We start from the raw sequence: 11,298 nt of genomic DNA, 5'->3' as shown, positions 1-11,298 counted from the left end.
GCGGCTGAGGCTGAATGCTAGGGTTTTCGGGTCTTTCTTTGGCTGAAAGTTGGGTTGATTTTAAGCCTATCTGGGCTAGGGTAATTGGGTTGGTAGTTTAGGTATGGGTTTTAGGTTTTGGGTTTTAGGTTTTAGGTAATTGTAATTTGGACTGTTTTTTTTATGTAAATGGACTTTTAATTTTTTTGCTTTTATATTGGTTTTATTTATGGACCGGGAAATAATTGGGTCTTACAGCTGCCCCTCTTTACTCGTTGTCGTGAAACGAGAATGGAGTAAAGACTTAAAAAGAGCCAATTTTGCCTGGTCTTGCCGAGTCTTGACCTCTCTTGGTGCTTCTGTTCTTCAAATAGCCTCATTCCGCTTACTGCATCTTCAGAGGTATAGGAATTGGTGCTTTGATCCACTCTATTGTGACGACAGGGAGATAGGATTTGTAACTCTTCGAGGGAACATTTGTTATCTTCAGTCAGCTTCACTGCAACTTCGAGGGGACAAGACTTGCAGCTTTAACTTTTTCACTGAGGTTTGATGCGATCTCCTCTACTGTAATTCATAGAGATAAAATCTATGATTTTAATCTGCTTCACTACAACTTCAGGGAGATAGGATCTGTGGTTTTAACCTACTCCACTGCTGTCCAGGGAGATAGGACTGGCGGCTTAAATCTGCTTCCCTACTACCTTGGGAAGATAAGATTCACCGTCTTTGATCTGGTCCACTACTGCTTAGGGAGACAGGATCTACAATCTTCAACCTATTCCACTGCTGTCCAGGGAGATAGGACTTACAATCTTCGACCTATTCCACTGCTGTCCAGGGAGATAGGACTTACAATCTTCAACCTATTCCATTGCTGTCCAGGGAGATAGGACTTACAATCTTCAACCTATTCCACTGCTGTCCAGGGAGATAGGACTTGCAATCTTCAACCTATTCCACTACTGTCCAGGGAGATAGGACTTACAATCTTCAACGTATTCCACGCTGTTCAGGGAGATAGGACTTGCAATCTTCAGCCTATTCCATTGCTGCTCAGGGAGATAGGACTTGCAATCTTCAACCTATAACACTGCTGTTTAGGGAGGTGGGACTTACAATCTTCAACCTATTCAACTACTGTTCAGGGAGATAGGACTTGTAATCTTCAACATATTCTACTACTGTTCAGGGAGATAGGACTTGCAATCTTTAACCTATTCCACTGCGGTTCAGGGAGATAAGACTTGCAATCTTCAACCTATTCCACTACTGTTCAGGGAGATAGAACTTGCAATCTTCAACCTATTCCACTGCTGTTCAGGGAGATAGGATTTGCAGTTTCACCAATCTGTTCTCTGAGAAACATGACCTGTATAATCCACTTTATGAACCTAATTATGCCTAGTGATTAGGATGACATGATCAAAATGAATCCAATGCTCCTAACTATTCGCATATGAGTGATGTTTGTATGAATGTAGAATGTCATTTTTCGAGAATGCTCTTTCTTTATCTCTTTGGTTCTCATTGCTCGAAGTTTATTAAGGCTTTATCACTAACGTGCTACAACACCTTCTTACTCGACTAGCGTCTCTAAAAAACCATTTAGTCAGATTGCCCTTATTGTAAACCTCAAAGTTCAATCCACTGGGACGCAAAATTTGTACCATCATTCTCCCACTGTAACCCAATGGGTGAAAAATATGGCTTTTTCTTAAACTTCTCCCATCGTAATTCAAGGATACAGAATGTGAAACTCTTTGGTCTTTTACACCATTCCCAGGGTGTCATACCAAATGCTCATGCACAAATGAAGAAGTTTTTTCTTCGAGGAAACCTCTTCTCGTTGCTTGGTGATCATCACCATGACACATTTTCATTTTGTTCAATCAATGTTTTGGCAACAAAATCCAATGAGATAGTCTTAATTTATACTTTTCCCTATTAGATTTTCAACCTTTAAACTTGGTGCGTTCTAAACAATAGTCCTGTTTCAAGTTTCCGTATTATTTAGAAACTTCCAGAGTAATATGCAAAACTTCCCTTGTGAAAGTATTATTAGTCCATTAATCATTATTCTAATGCAACATGCTTGCGAAAAGAACATAACGATGGATAAAATAGAATTGATTTGAGAGCATAGCTCAAAATGAATATATTATCAAGGATAATAAGAATAAGAGAGGAATTAATTAGGAACTTGTATCTTGAAAAAGAATGAAGTATTCCAAGAACAAAAAATTCAATATAAATAGTATGAAAACTAGGTGCCCCAGATATCGCAGCTTGAACTTCTCTATGTAAACTTTTTGAAGACCATTCTGAGTTTGACATGTGTTTAGGAGATCTACAGTGCTCAGTCGATGCCCCAAGATGTCGCCTACCCTTTCCTGTTGATTCAGGTATAGCAAGACCACCACATGCCCCAACCTGATCAAATTTTGAGTTGCTCTGATCGCCTCGTGCCCTATTCTGATTCAAAATTTGAGCCATCCTTTTCGGGTTTTCAACTCAAATCCCCTTTGGTCTCAAGGCGCCCTTTGTGGGTTTTCACCTTGGCCTCTCCATTTTTACTTTTTTTATTTTTGACTCAAAGTGCCCTTTGCGGGTTTTCACCTTGATCTTTTCTTTTTGAAACTCAAAGCGCCCTTTGCGGGTTTTCACCTTGGTCTATTCTCCTTCTTTAGGTAAAGTATTTCTTGACCGAATCTGAGTCTATAGGATTTGGCAGGTTTTCCATCCATCTCGCTCAAAGTCAAAACTCCTCTGGAAAAGGCTTTCTTTACAACATAATGTCCTTCCCAATTTGGTATCCATTTTTCTCTAAAATATTTTTGTAAAGAGAGGATCTTTTCCAATATTAGGTCACCTTCGTGCAATTCTCTAGGACGAACCTTGTTGTAATAGGCTCGCATCATTCGTTTATGGTACATCTGACTATGATGAATAACTTTTAGCCTTTTTCCTTCGATCAAGTTCAACCTTATCCATTCTGCCTCGTTTAGTTCTGACAAAACTCAGAGAGAAGGATTCTCGACTTCAATGGAAAAACCGTGATAAGCCAAAGAGAAAGACATTGCCCCGGTAGAGGTTTTTATTTCTTTTTTTTTGTTCTTTATTTTTTTTCTTGATTGAATATACACTCATAGGATTAGACAAGTCCTTATTATCCCTTTGATTAGAACCAATGTTTTTCTAAATAAAGTCTTCCACATAAGATCTTCTATTTTCATCTTATATGCGAAAAATCTTCTTTGATATCAGATTTCTTTCATAGAGCCTTTTGGGGTGAAATTTAACTATGACGAAAAAATTTTGGATCTTCCTCTTCAATTAGGATGAAATCCAACAAAAATACGGAGCAATTGACTTCAATGGGCAAAGCTATGATAAGTCAAAGAGAAAGGCATTCCCTATATTCTTTAACCTGAATGACCTCACTTTATAGCAAAATGTTCCCCATAAGGTGATGAATGTGGTCTTTCCTATATCTTCGGGATGCATCTTTATCTGATTGTATCCAGAGAAGCCGTCCATGAAGAAAAACAGTTAGTAGCCTACCGTATTATCCACTAAAATGTCAATGAGAAGCAATGAAAAATTGTCTTTTGGGACTGGCTTTGTTCAAATCCCTGCAATCCACATACATTCGTACTTTCCTATCTTTTTTAAGGACTAGTACGATGTTGGCTACCCATTCTGAATATTTGATTGCTTGTAAAAACCCAACATCAAATTACTTTTTGACTTTTTTTAGCACAATATTAGGTATCATCCTCCTGAGCTTCTGCTGAACTGGTTTACAATACTCTTTTATAGGAAAGTGGTGCACTATAACGTCAGTGCTTAACCCGGGAATATCCTAGTATGACCATGTGAAAACATCCTTGAATTCTTGGGGTAACTCAATGAGGTCTCACTTCGTCTTTGCGATCATGTCAATTCCAATCTTTACCAAGCTTACAATTTCTAATGATTCCCTGTGATGTAGGATCTGTCTATCCTCTTGTCTACCATCCTCAACAAGTCCGGAGATAGACTACAATCTATGTCATCTTCAAAGTCATGAGATCTCTCTAAACACATGTCTCACTCAAAAGGAGATTCTGCGTCGCTCATGTTATTGATATCTGGGGACCCATAGTAGGTACCAAAGAATATACAAAAGAATGTATTAATTTATGAATACTTATTTTTACAATATGGTTATGAATGAATGAAAGAATAATGTGGAAGAAAATCTAAAAGAATGAAAGCATCAAATAATTATTCGGAAAGAATGAAAAAATATTGGCTCCAAAATGATTGCAATGATATATTTCATTAAAATAATGACGTTCAGACATGAGTCTATTTCACAAAGGAATTCTTATTGCCTCTAGGCTAAAAGCAACAAGTATGTTTTGAACATTACTCTAAGTAAGCTCTAGATACTACAGAGATTTCTTCTACAATTCGATTATTTAGAACACTCCTAAGTTTATAAGGGTGGATATCTAACAAGACCCTTTTCAGTTGTCTTCATGTATGACATTGATGTGAACGCTTCTCAACACTTCTTCATACATCGCATTCACCCCATTATCAATGTGGTTAGGTAGCGGATTTTCTGCACTGGATGAATCATCAAATTTGACAACACCCATACTGATAAACCTTTCAATCACTTTTTTAAAGGCAATGCAATTTTCTATGGAATGGCCCGTAATTCTTGCATGATAATCTCATTGTGCATTCGCGTCGTACCATTTAGGGTACGGAGGTTGTGGGGGTTTTGAGTAGAAAGAGGCAACGATGTACACATCGAATAAGCTTTGATACAGGTCCTTATACGACATCGGAATTAGCGTGAACTGGAGCTTCTCAGTGTTTGTCTTCGTGTAAGATTTTTTATTTAAAGGGCTTTGATGGCTGGTGGTTTCTGTCTTTAGCCGACCCACAGTGATTGGTTTTGAGTGGCCCTTGTTATATTTGCCTGCATTATCCCCCCTATTCCCTTTCTTCTTCGGGGCCTTTATAGTATCTGGATACTCTGCCCTCGCCTGTTTTATTTCTACTAGATTATCAAGAGCAACAGGATTAGCTAAATTGTCCCTCAGATTGGATCCTGGGCTTGTCAGGCAATTCATTGGTGTTGAAATACTGGTATGATATTGTTGGGGTCTGATAGTAAGGGGTACTTCTTGTGGACGCGCATCTGGCTGGACCTGGACACTTATCGGGGTAAAACCTGGGGGATGTGCAGGGTCTTCCTTATCCTCCCCAAAGTGGACCACTAGGTTTTTTCCTTTTTTCAGCCCCCAACCAATAACTGGGTTAACTGGCTCATCAGATTTCTTTGGAATTCTAGCATCTGATCTTTCATATCTTGTTGAAATTTGGTCAATTGCACTAGCATCTGTATTTGCATTCGCTCTAATTTCTCCAACCTTTGGTCCATTTCTCTAGTCTTTGCTTGGGTAGCGTAAGGGTGTTAGTTTTCCAAATTAACTGAAATAATTTTACTCAATTAGGCTCTTTCAATGGTATGTAATGCATATGATGCGATGCATAAAATGAATGCAAAAAGGCGTCGATTCTAATTCAATTTCATTTAGAAAACTTTACTAAAAAGCAAATTCCTTTACATAAGATGGACTACAAATAAGGCTTTTCCCTAATGCTCAAAACTTTAATCTTCCTAAGTAATGAAGCTAGTTCTTGCCCCCGATTTGATTCAAGTTCATATTTTACACTCAGCGTATCGGCCTGTACTGCCAAGGTCTGCAAGTGATCGGCTACCCCTCGAATCTGAACCATGGACTCTTCCATAATGTAATCCTTATTTCTAACTTGGTTCTGAAAATAGTGAAGCTGTTCATTCTGACGTTCTTCGCTTACCTCAAGGAGCTCAATCCTGCTTTCATATCTCTGTAGTGTAATTTCTATTTATTCTATTCTTCTTTTCATTCTTTCCATCTTACTTAAGCTCGTTCTCAGCTCCCTTGTGAAATTAAGATTTCGGCATTGATGAAGAGATCTTTCTAATTCAGCCACTCTGGCCCTTAATTCCTTTTTTCCACTTTGGCTTTCTGACAAAATTTTTTCTAGGTCTCATTTCGCGTTTGGGCTCCCTGGAATTTCCTTTCCCATCTATCAATGTTAGCCTTTTCCTCTTGAATTTCTTCACGCCACTGCTCCGAAGTTTTTCCCAACCCGACAGTTCTCATTGATAGGCGCAGCTTCTTATAATCTATCTTCAAGCTATCTAAATCCTCCTCAGCCTTATTTTTCCCTTTCCTTAAAGTTTCAGCTTCGAGTTTCTGAACATCTATGTCTAACCTCAAGTTCATCTTCTCTTCTTCCATTTGTTATATCTTCTTTTCTAATTCTGCATTTATTGTTTCAAAATCTTGTCTTATGATTTCTAGCTCAAATGGGACAACCCATAAATGTTCCTCTATTGACTGACTGTTTTCTTGAATTGGCTCGAGGATATTATCATTGATTCTTCAAACCCACCATTCATTATACTCGGGTGTCGTCATTGGACCTGCTGCTAAACTCTTCATCCAACGAGTCTGGTTCCAAGCATTGAATATCTCTCGAATCTTCTTTTTGCTACCATTACCCTTGTACGAGAATTCACACTCATCTAGTCCCCGAGTTGTGGGTATAAACTGCCTTGACCTATACTGCCTAAGCACTAGCAACAGGGCATAACCAATAGCTCCCCAAATTCCAAGCAAAGGGACCCAGTCAAAATCACCGCACCGATACAAAATCATATCCGGAAGTAACCACGGAGCTCTCCACTCAACGTCCTCTTCTTGTAGATTTTGAAGAATGACCATCCACTTCTTCTCCGAGATGTCGTCCCTCCTCGATGTAGCTATTATCTCTTTTAGTGGCAAATAGTTTTTAGAGAAGACCAAATATGAAACCTTATCAACTTTCCAGAAATGGCTGTGGAACCATGCGAGTAATAACTACGCACATCCGATGAATCTACCTTCACCCGCTCTCCGGCAGGAATTTAGTGACCTGAATGTTTCCGCCAAAATCGCCGGAACTGGCGTAACCCTTTTATCAAGTCGGTCGAACAAGTCAGTGGCCGCCTCATCCACATGTTCCAAAGCCTTGGGGAAGACAACTAAGCCGTATATACTCAAAGCAAAGACATCTACCTTCTTTTTTTTATCTGGATGTACTAGGATTAAATCCTTCAAGTTCTTCCAAAGAATGCATTTGCTATCCCTCTTGTGTTTGATTTGGGCTGCAACCCACCGCTTACTCATCCCGGTTATGTTCATCAACTTTTTAAAAAAGGTTGGTACACTTACGGGTCGAGAGTAGGCTCTGTCGACTTCAATCTTCAGACACCGAAGTAAAGCCGTGTATTCTTCTATCGTAGGCACTAGATCGACTTTCTCGAACGTGAAACAACTATAGGCAGCATTCCAAAACTGGGCGAGAGCCCGAAACAGGCGCTTGTCTACCTTCATATCAAGCAGATAAGGCAAATCTCCATAATTAGAGTAGAATAGCTGTCTAACTTCATCGTTCCACTGATATCAGATTTTCTTCGAATCCTGTAGACTATTTTGAATTACACTAATACGGTAAAGTTCCATAATTCTGATACATATCCTTCGGCCAAGCTGTTACCTTTCTCACGTTGTGTCGCCTCGGACCAAGTTCGAACAGCCACATTATCCTCTACCTTATCAAGAAACCCTTTTTCCATGATAAGCTTTCTATCTAGCAACCGAATATGAACCAACGCCTTTCATAATGAAATGCCATGTGGTTGAAATGCCATGCAATTAAAGTAAAACACCAAAGGTCAGTAGCATGTATAAATATAGAAACCAATACAATCAATAAATAATACAACACTTATTCGGGTATTTACTAGAGTTTGGGTGCAGTTCTATCTAGGGTGAATTCCTAAGGTTCACTACATGAGGTTTGGCTTCTAGGACAAAGGTACCTGAACCAGGAGATTCCTCAATCCTCACCCATTATAGGCTCATGAGGACTGAGTTCGGTTCAGGGGAATACATTTCTCTATGACTATACGGAGATGAAAATCTCATGAAGGCATAGGTACAGATGTATCCCGGAAGCGATCCACTATCCTATAAGGAGGTGAAAACCTCACGAAGGAATAGTTTCTCACTCCCACTTAAAAAGGTAAGACCAAATGGTCCTTATACAATATGATGCCAAGATATGAAACTCAATTTATAGTAATCATACCATAAATAAATGCAATGAGAGGATCGTAATTTTTCAAATCAAATTTTCAATTTTCAACAATAAGATAGAAAACAATCAAATTTACGGCTTGACTCTCTAAATGTCCCCAGCGAAGTCGCCAAGCTGTCGAAACCACTTTTTTGAAACAAAAGTTAGTTGTCGACTTTAAAAACAAAAAAACTTTTCAATTGTTCAGTAAACTTAACAACATAGTGACTTAAATAAAAACATTTCAATTGTTCAGTAACTTAAAAGAAGATTTTCAAAAAATTCAGTGACTAAATTGTAACTTTTTTTAGTAAGTGACTAACACGAATACTTATCTATAATTTAGTGACTAATGATGTAGTTAACTCTTAATTATATTTTAGTGAAATGGGATTGGAGAAAAGTTGCCGCCTATTTTGAATCAAACATGTGGGGATATGTATATTTTAAAGTTCATGGCTTATTTTCGGTTTGGGCCCATCAAAGTTTGACAATTTTACTGTTTAATCCTTAGTTCATTTCAGTTCACTCGTTGAGCACATAATTTCATTTAGTCCTTGGTTGAATTTCGTTCACATATTTTATCCCTTTTTCTGTTCATTGGATGTTAATTGTTCTCGTATGTTTAAATAATATTTTGGATTATTTAATTTATACATATATATATATATATATAGGTGATTATGAGCTAATAATATTAAGGTGTTGTTTATTAACTGATGGTAAAAAAAGCTTTAAGTTATAGATTCTTTTGCGGGTGTAAATTGGTTAATATTATTATGATTAGGAATTTTTATAGAAAATTTATCCATTAAATAATATTGCTGACAAAAATAATGAAATCAAAATAAATATTATAAAATTTTAAAAACTTTAAATTTATAAACATAATTTTTAATTTACTATATGAATTCAAATTAATTATTATTAAATAATTTAATAATTTCCATTTCTATATATTTTTCATATTATGTATAAATTTAGATATGAATATAGATGAAAATAAAATTTATAGTTAATAATATAATTAGATTGTCTTCTCGTTTCGTCACCAACTTAAATTTTATATAATCTTAATTATATTAAATACTTTAATATTAATATATGAAATATTTATATGTTTTAATATAAAAATTAATTCAAATATTTATATGTTTTAAAGTACATTTTAAATAAAATTTAAATAGTAAAATTAAAATTTTAAAACCAAATCATAAATACTATTTGGGGGATTATTAGTTAATTTTATATTTCTTGTTAGTGTTTATTATTGTATAAAGTTACTTTTGTGTTTAGTTTTCAGTTATTAAAGTTAAACTTAGTCTTAGGAATGAATCCTACATCATTTAGGAACAAAAGACAATATGATTATTCAAGTCTATATAAAGACCATATCTCACATTGCTTAGAAAACAAGAGAAAAGGGACTTTGGGCATATAAAGACCTATGTTGTAAGTTTTATTTGCACCAAAACCAAATATCGAGTTTTCTATTTGGTTTCTTATAATTCCTCCTTTATTTTCTTATTTTGGAGTGTTAGGAGTTGTAGTTAAATATTAGTTTAGTGGTGTCATGGGCGTGAGTGTTCTACAATTAACATCAAAGCTTGGTTGGAGGAGTGAAAATTCTTTTAGTATGCTTCGTGGTTGCAACATCGTTTGATCTTCCACATCAAAAAGAAATTTCATAGCTACTTGAAGATTATCCTTGGTTTCTTAGTTGTTGGAGGAAGTGTGGTAGTGTGAAATTGCATGTCTAGGAAAGGTTCTGGCTAAGGAAAGACTTAATACTTAAAAGTGACCATCGTGACTGACCTCTCTTTCTTGGGAACTTACCTGGATAATTGTTCACAAACTACTTTCACTATAAATTTAGGTATTCAATAGTGAGAATGATTTGTTGATACGACGACAGACTTACAAGTTGTTGTCAGAATGAAGAAGCTTAATAAAAACAAGTACAATACTTGGTCAACTTGCATAATGTCTTATATGCAAGGACAAGACCTTTGAGAGGTTGCTAACGATAATAAAGTGACACAACTGGAAGTCGAGGATACAAGTGACACACTAAGAAAATGGGAAAATAAAAGCTGGTGAGGTAATGTTCACCTTAAAAACAACAGTGGAGAGGATGTGTTAGAGGACATGCGTGATACCAAAACTCCGAAGGAGCTTGGGATACACTCGCCAAGTCGTTTTCTAAAAAAATGATATAAAGCTCCAACTTCTAAATAGTGAAATGTTGTTAGTGGCACAAAGAAATATGTTAATAACACAATATTACCACAAAGTAAAGACGTTATGTCGAGAGATTTCTGAGTTGGATCTTGAAGCTTCTATCAATAATGCTAGAATGAAATGAGTCATCATTCATTAGTTGAAGCTAGAATACATGAGTTTTGTTGGTGCTATACAAGGATGGTAAAATCAACCATCACTTGTTGAATTTGAAAATTTGTTAGTTGGTAAAAAAGCATTAGCTAAACAAATTGGAGGAGTCTTACTAAAGAATGAAGAAGTGGCACCCTATGTTAGTAAATGCGAAAGGAAATTTAAACTGTATGACATTAGCGGGTCCCAAAAAATGATGACAAGTCAAAAGGTTATCAAGGAAAAGGAGCATTCATGAAGGGGGAGTTTTGAACAACCACAACAACAATAAAAATTTTGAAGGAAATTTTTATAATTGTGGGAAAAGAGCTACATGGCAAGAGCTTGCTAGTCGGAGAAAAAGCCTATGGAAAGTAATATTATTTCTTCCAACAATGAAGAAGCTTGGGATCTAGAGGCATTATTTGGTAATGAAGAGAATGTTAGAGTAACTGCTAAGGCAACTGTTTAGATAATAGTTGGTTGAACGGTTTAAGTTAGTTGAAGTCTGTTGAAGTAGTTAAGTACGTTACTTCTAACTTGTGTATAAATGCATGAGTTGCTGATGAATGAATAGAATGAAAGATTTATGTTATTGGTATTCAGCTTAACATGGTATCAGTTGTTCCATTTTTTTCCTGGGGTTAGTGTCTTGAGTTTTTTTTTAATGGCCTTGCCTTCTAGTTCGTCTGCTGTGCAATCCACTACACCAGT

General features: G+C 36.4%; 1 protein-coding gene and 1 pseudogene across 1 annotated transcript; both read right to left on the bottom strand.

Annotated features, from left to right (window-relative positions):
* Positions 1-4,493: 4,493 nt before the first annotated feature.
* LOC128032581 (uncharacterized) lies at positions 4,494-6,329 on the bottom strand (annotated as a pseudogene).
* A 144-nt stretch (positions 6,330-6,473) lies between these two features.
* LOC105797597 (uncharacterized) lies at positions 6,474-7,708 on the bottom strand. The gene is made up of 3 exons (XM_012627544.1): positions 7,583-7,708; positions 6,974-7,460; positions 6,474-6,862 (listed from the first exon to the last, which is right to left on the bottom strand). The coding sequence occupies exons 1-3, from the start codon at positions 7,706-7,708 to the stop codon at positions 6,474-6,476; spliced, it is 1,002 nt and encodes a 333-aa protein (XP_012482998.1).
* Between the last annotated feature and the right edge of the window lie 3,590 nt (positions 7,709-11,298).

The sequence above is a fragment of the Gossypium raimondii genome, chromosome 9, assembly GCF_025698545.1.
Source record: "Gossypium raimondii isolate GPD5lz chromosome 9, ASM2569854v1, whole genome shotgun sequence".
Lineage (NCBI taxonomy): Eukaryota > Viridiplantae > Streptophyta > Magnoliopsida > Malvales > Malvaceae > Gossypium > Gossypium raimondii.
This window is presented reverse-complemented; position numbering and strand designations above follow the sequence as displayed.

What these genes read in the sequence shown, in the direction of transcription:
- LOC105797597 (XM_012627544.1), bottom strand. Translation starts at nt 7,708, where the DNA reads ATGGAAAAAGGGTTTCTTGATAAGGTAGAGGATAATGTGGCTGTTCGA. An exon ending in CAGAATTATGGAACTTTACC is followed by an intron (nt 7,461 to 7,582) that starts GTATTAGTGTAA and finishes CTTGATATGAAG; the next exon opens with GTAGACAAGCGCCTGTTTCG. An exon ending in CTGCCGGAGAGCGGGTGAAG is followed by an intron (nt 6,863 to 6,973) that starts GTAGATTCATCG and finishes TGCCACTAAAAG; the next exon opens with AGATAATAGCTACATCGAGG.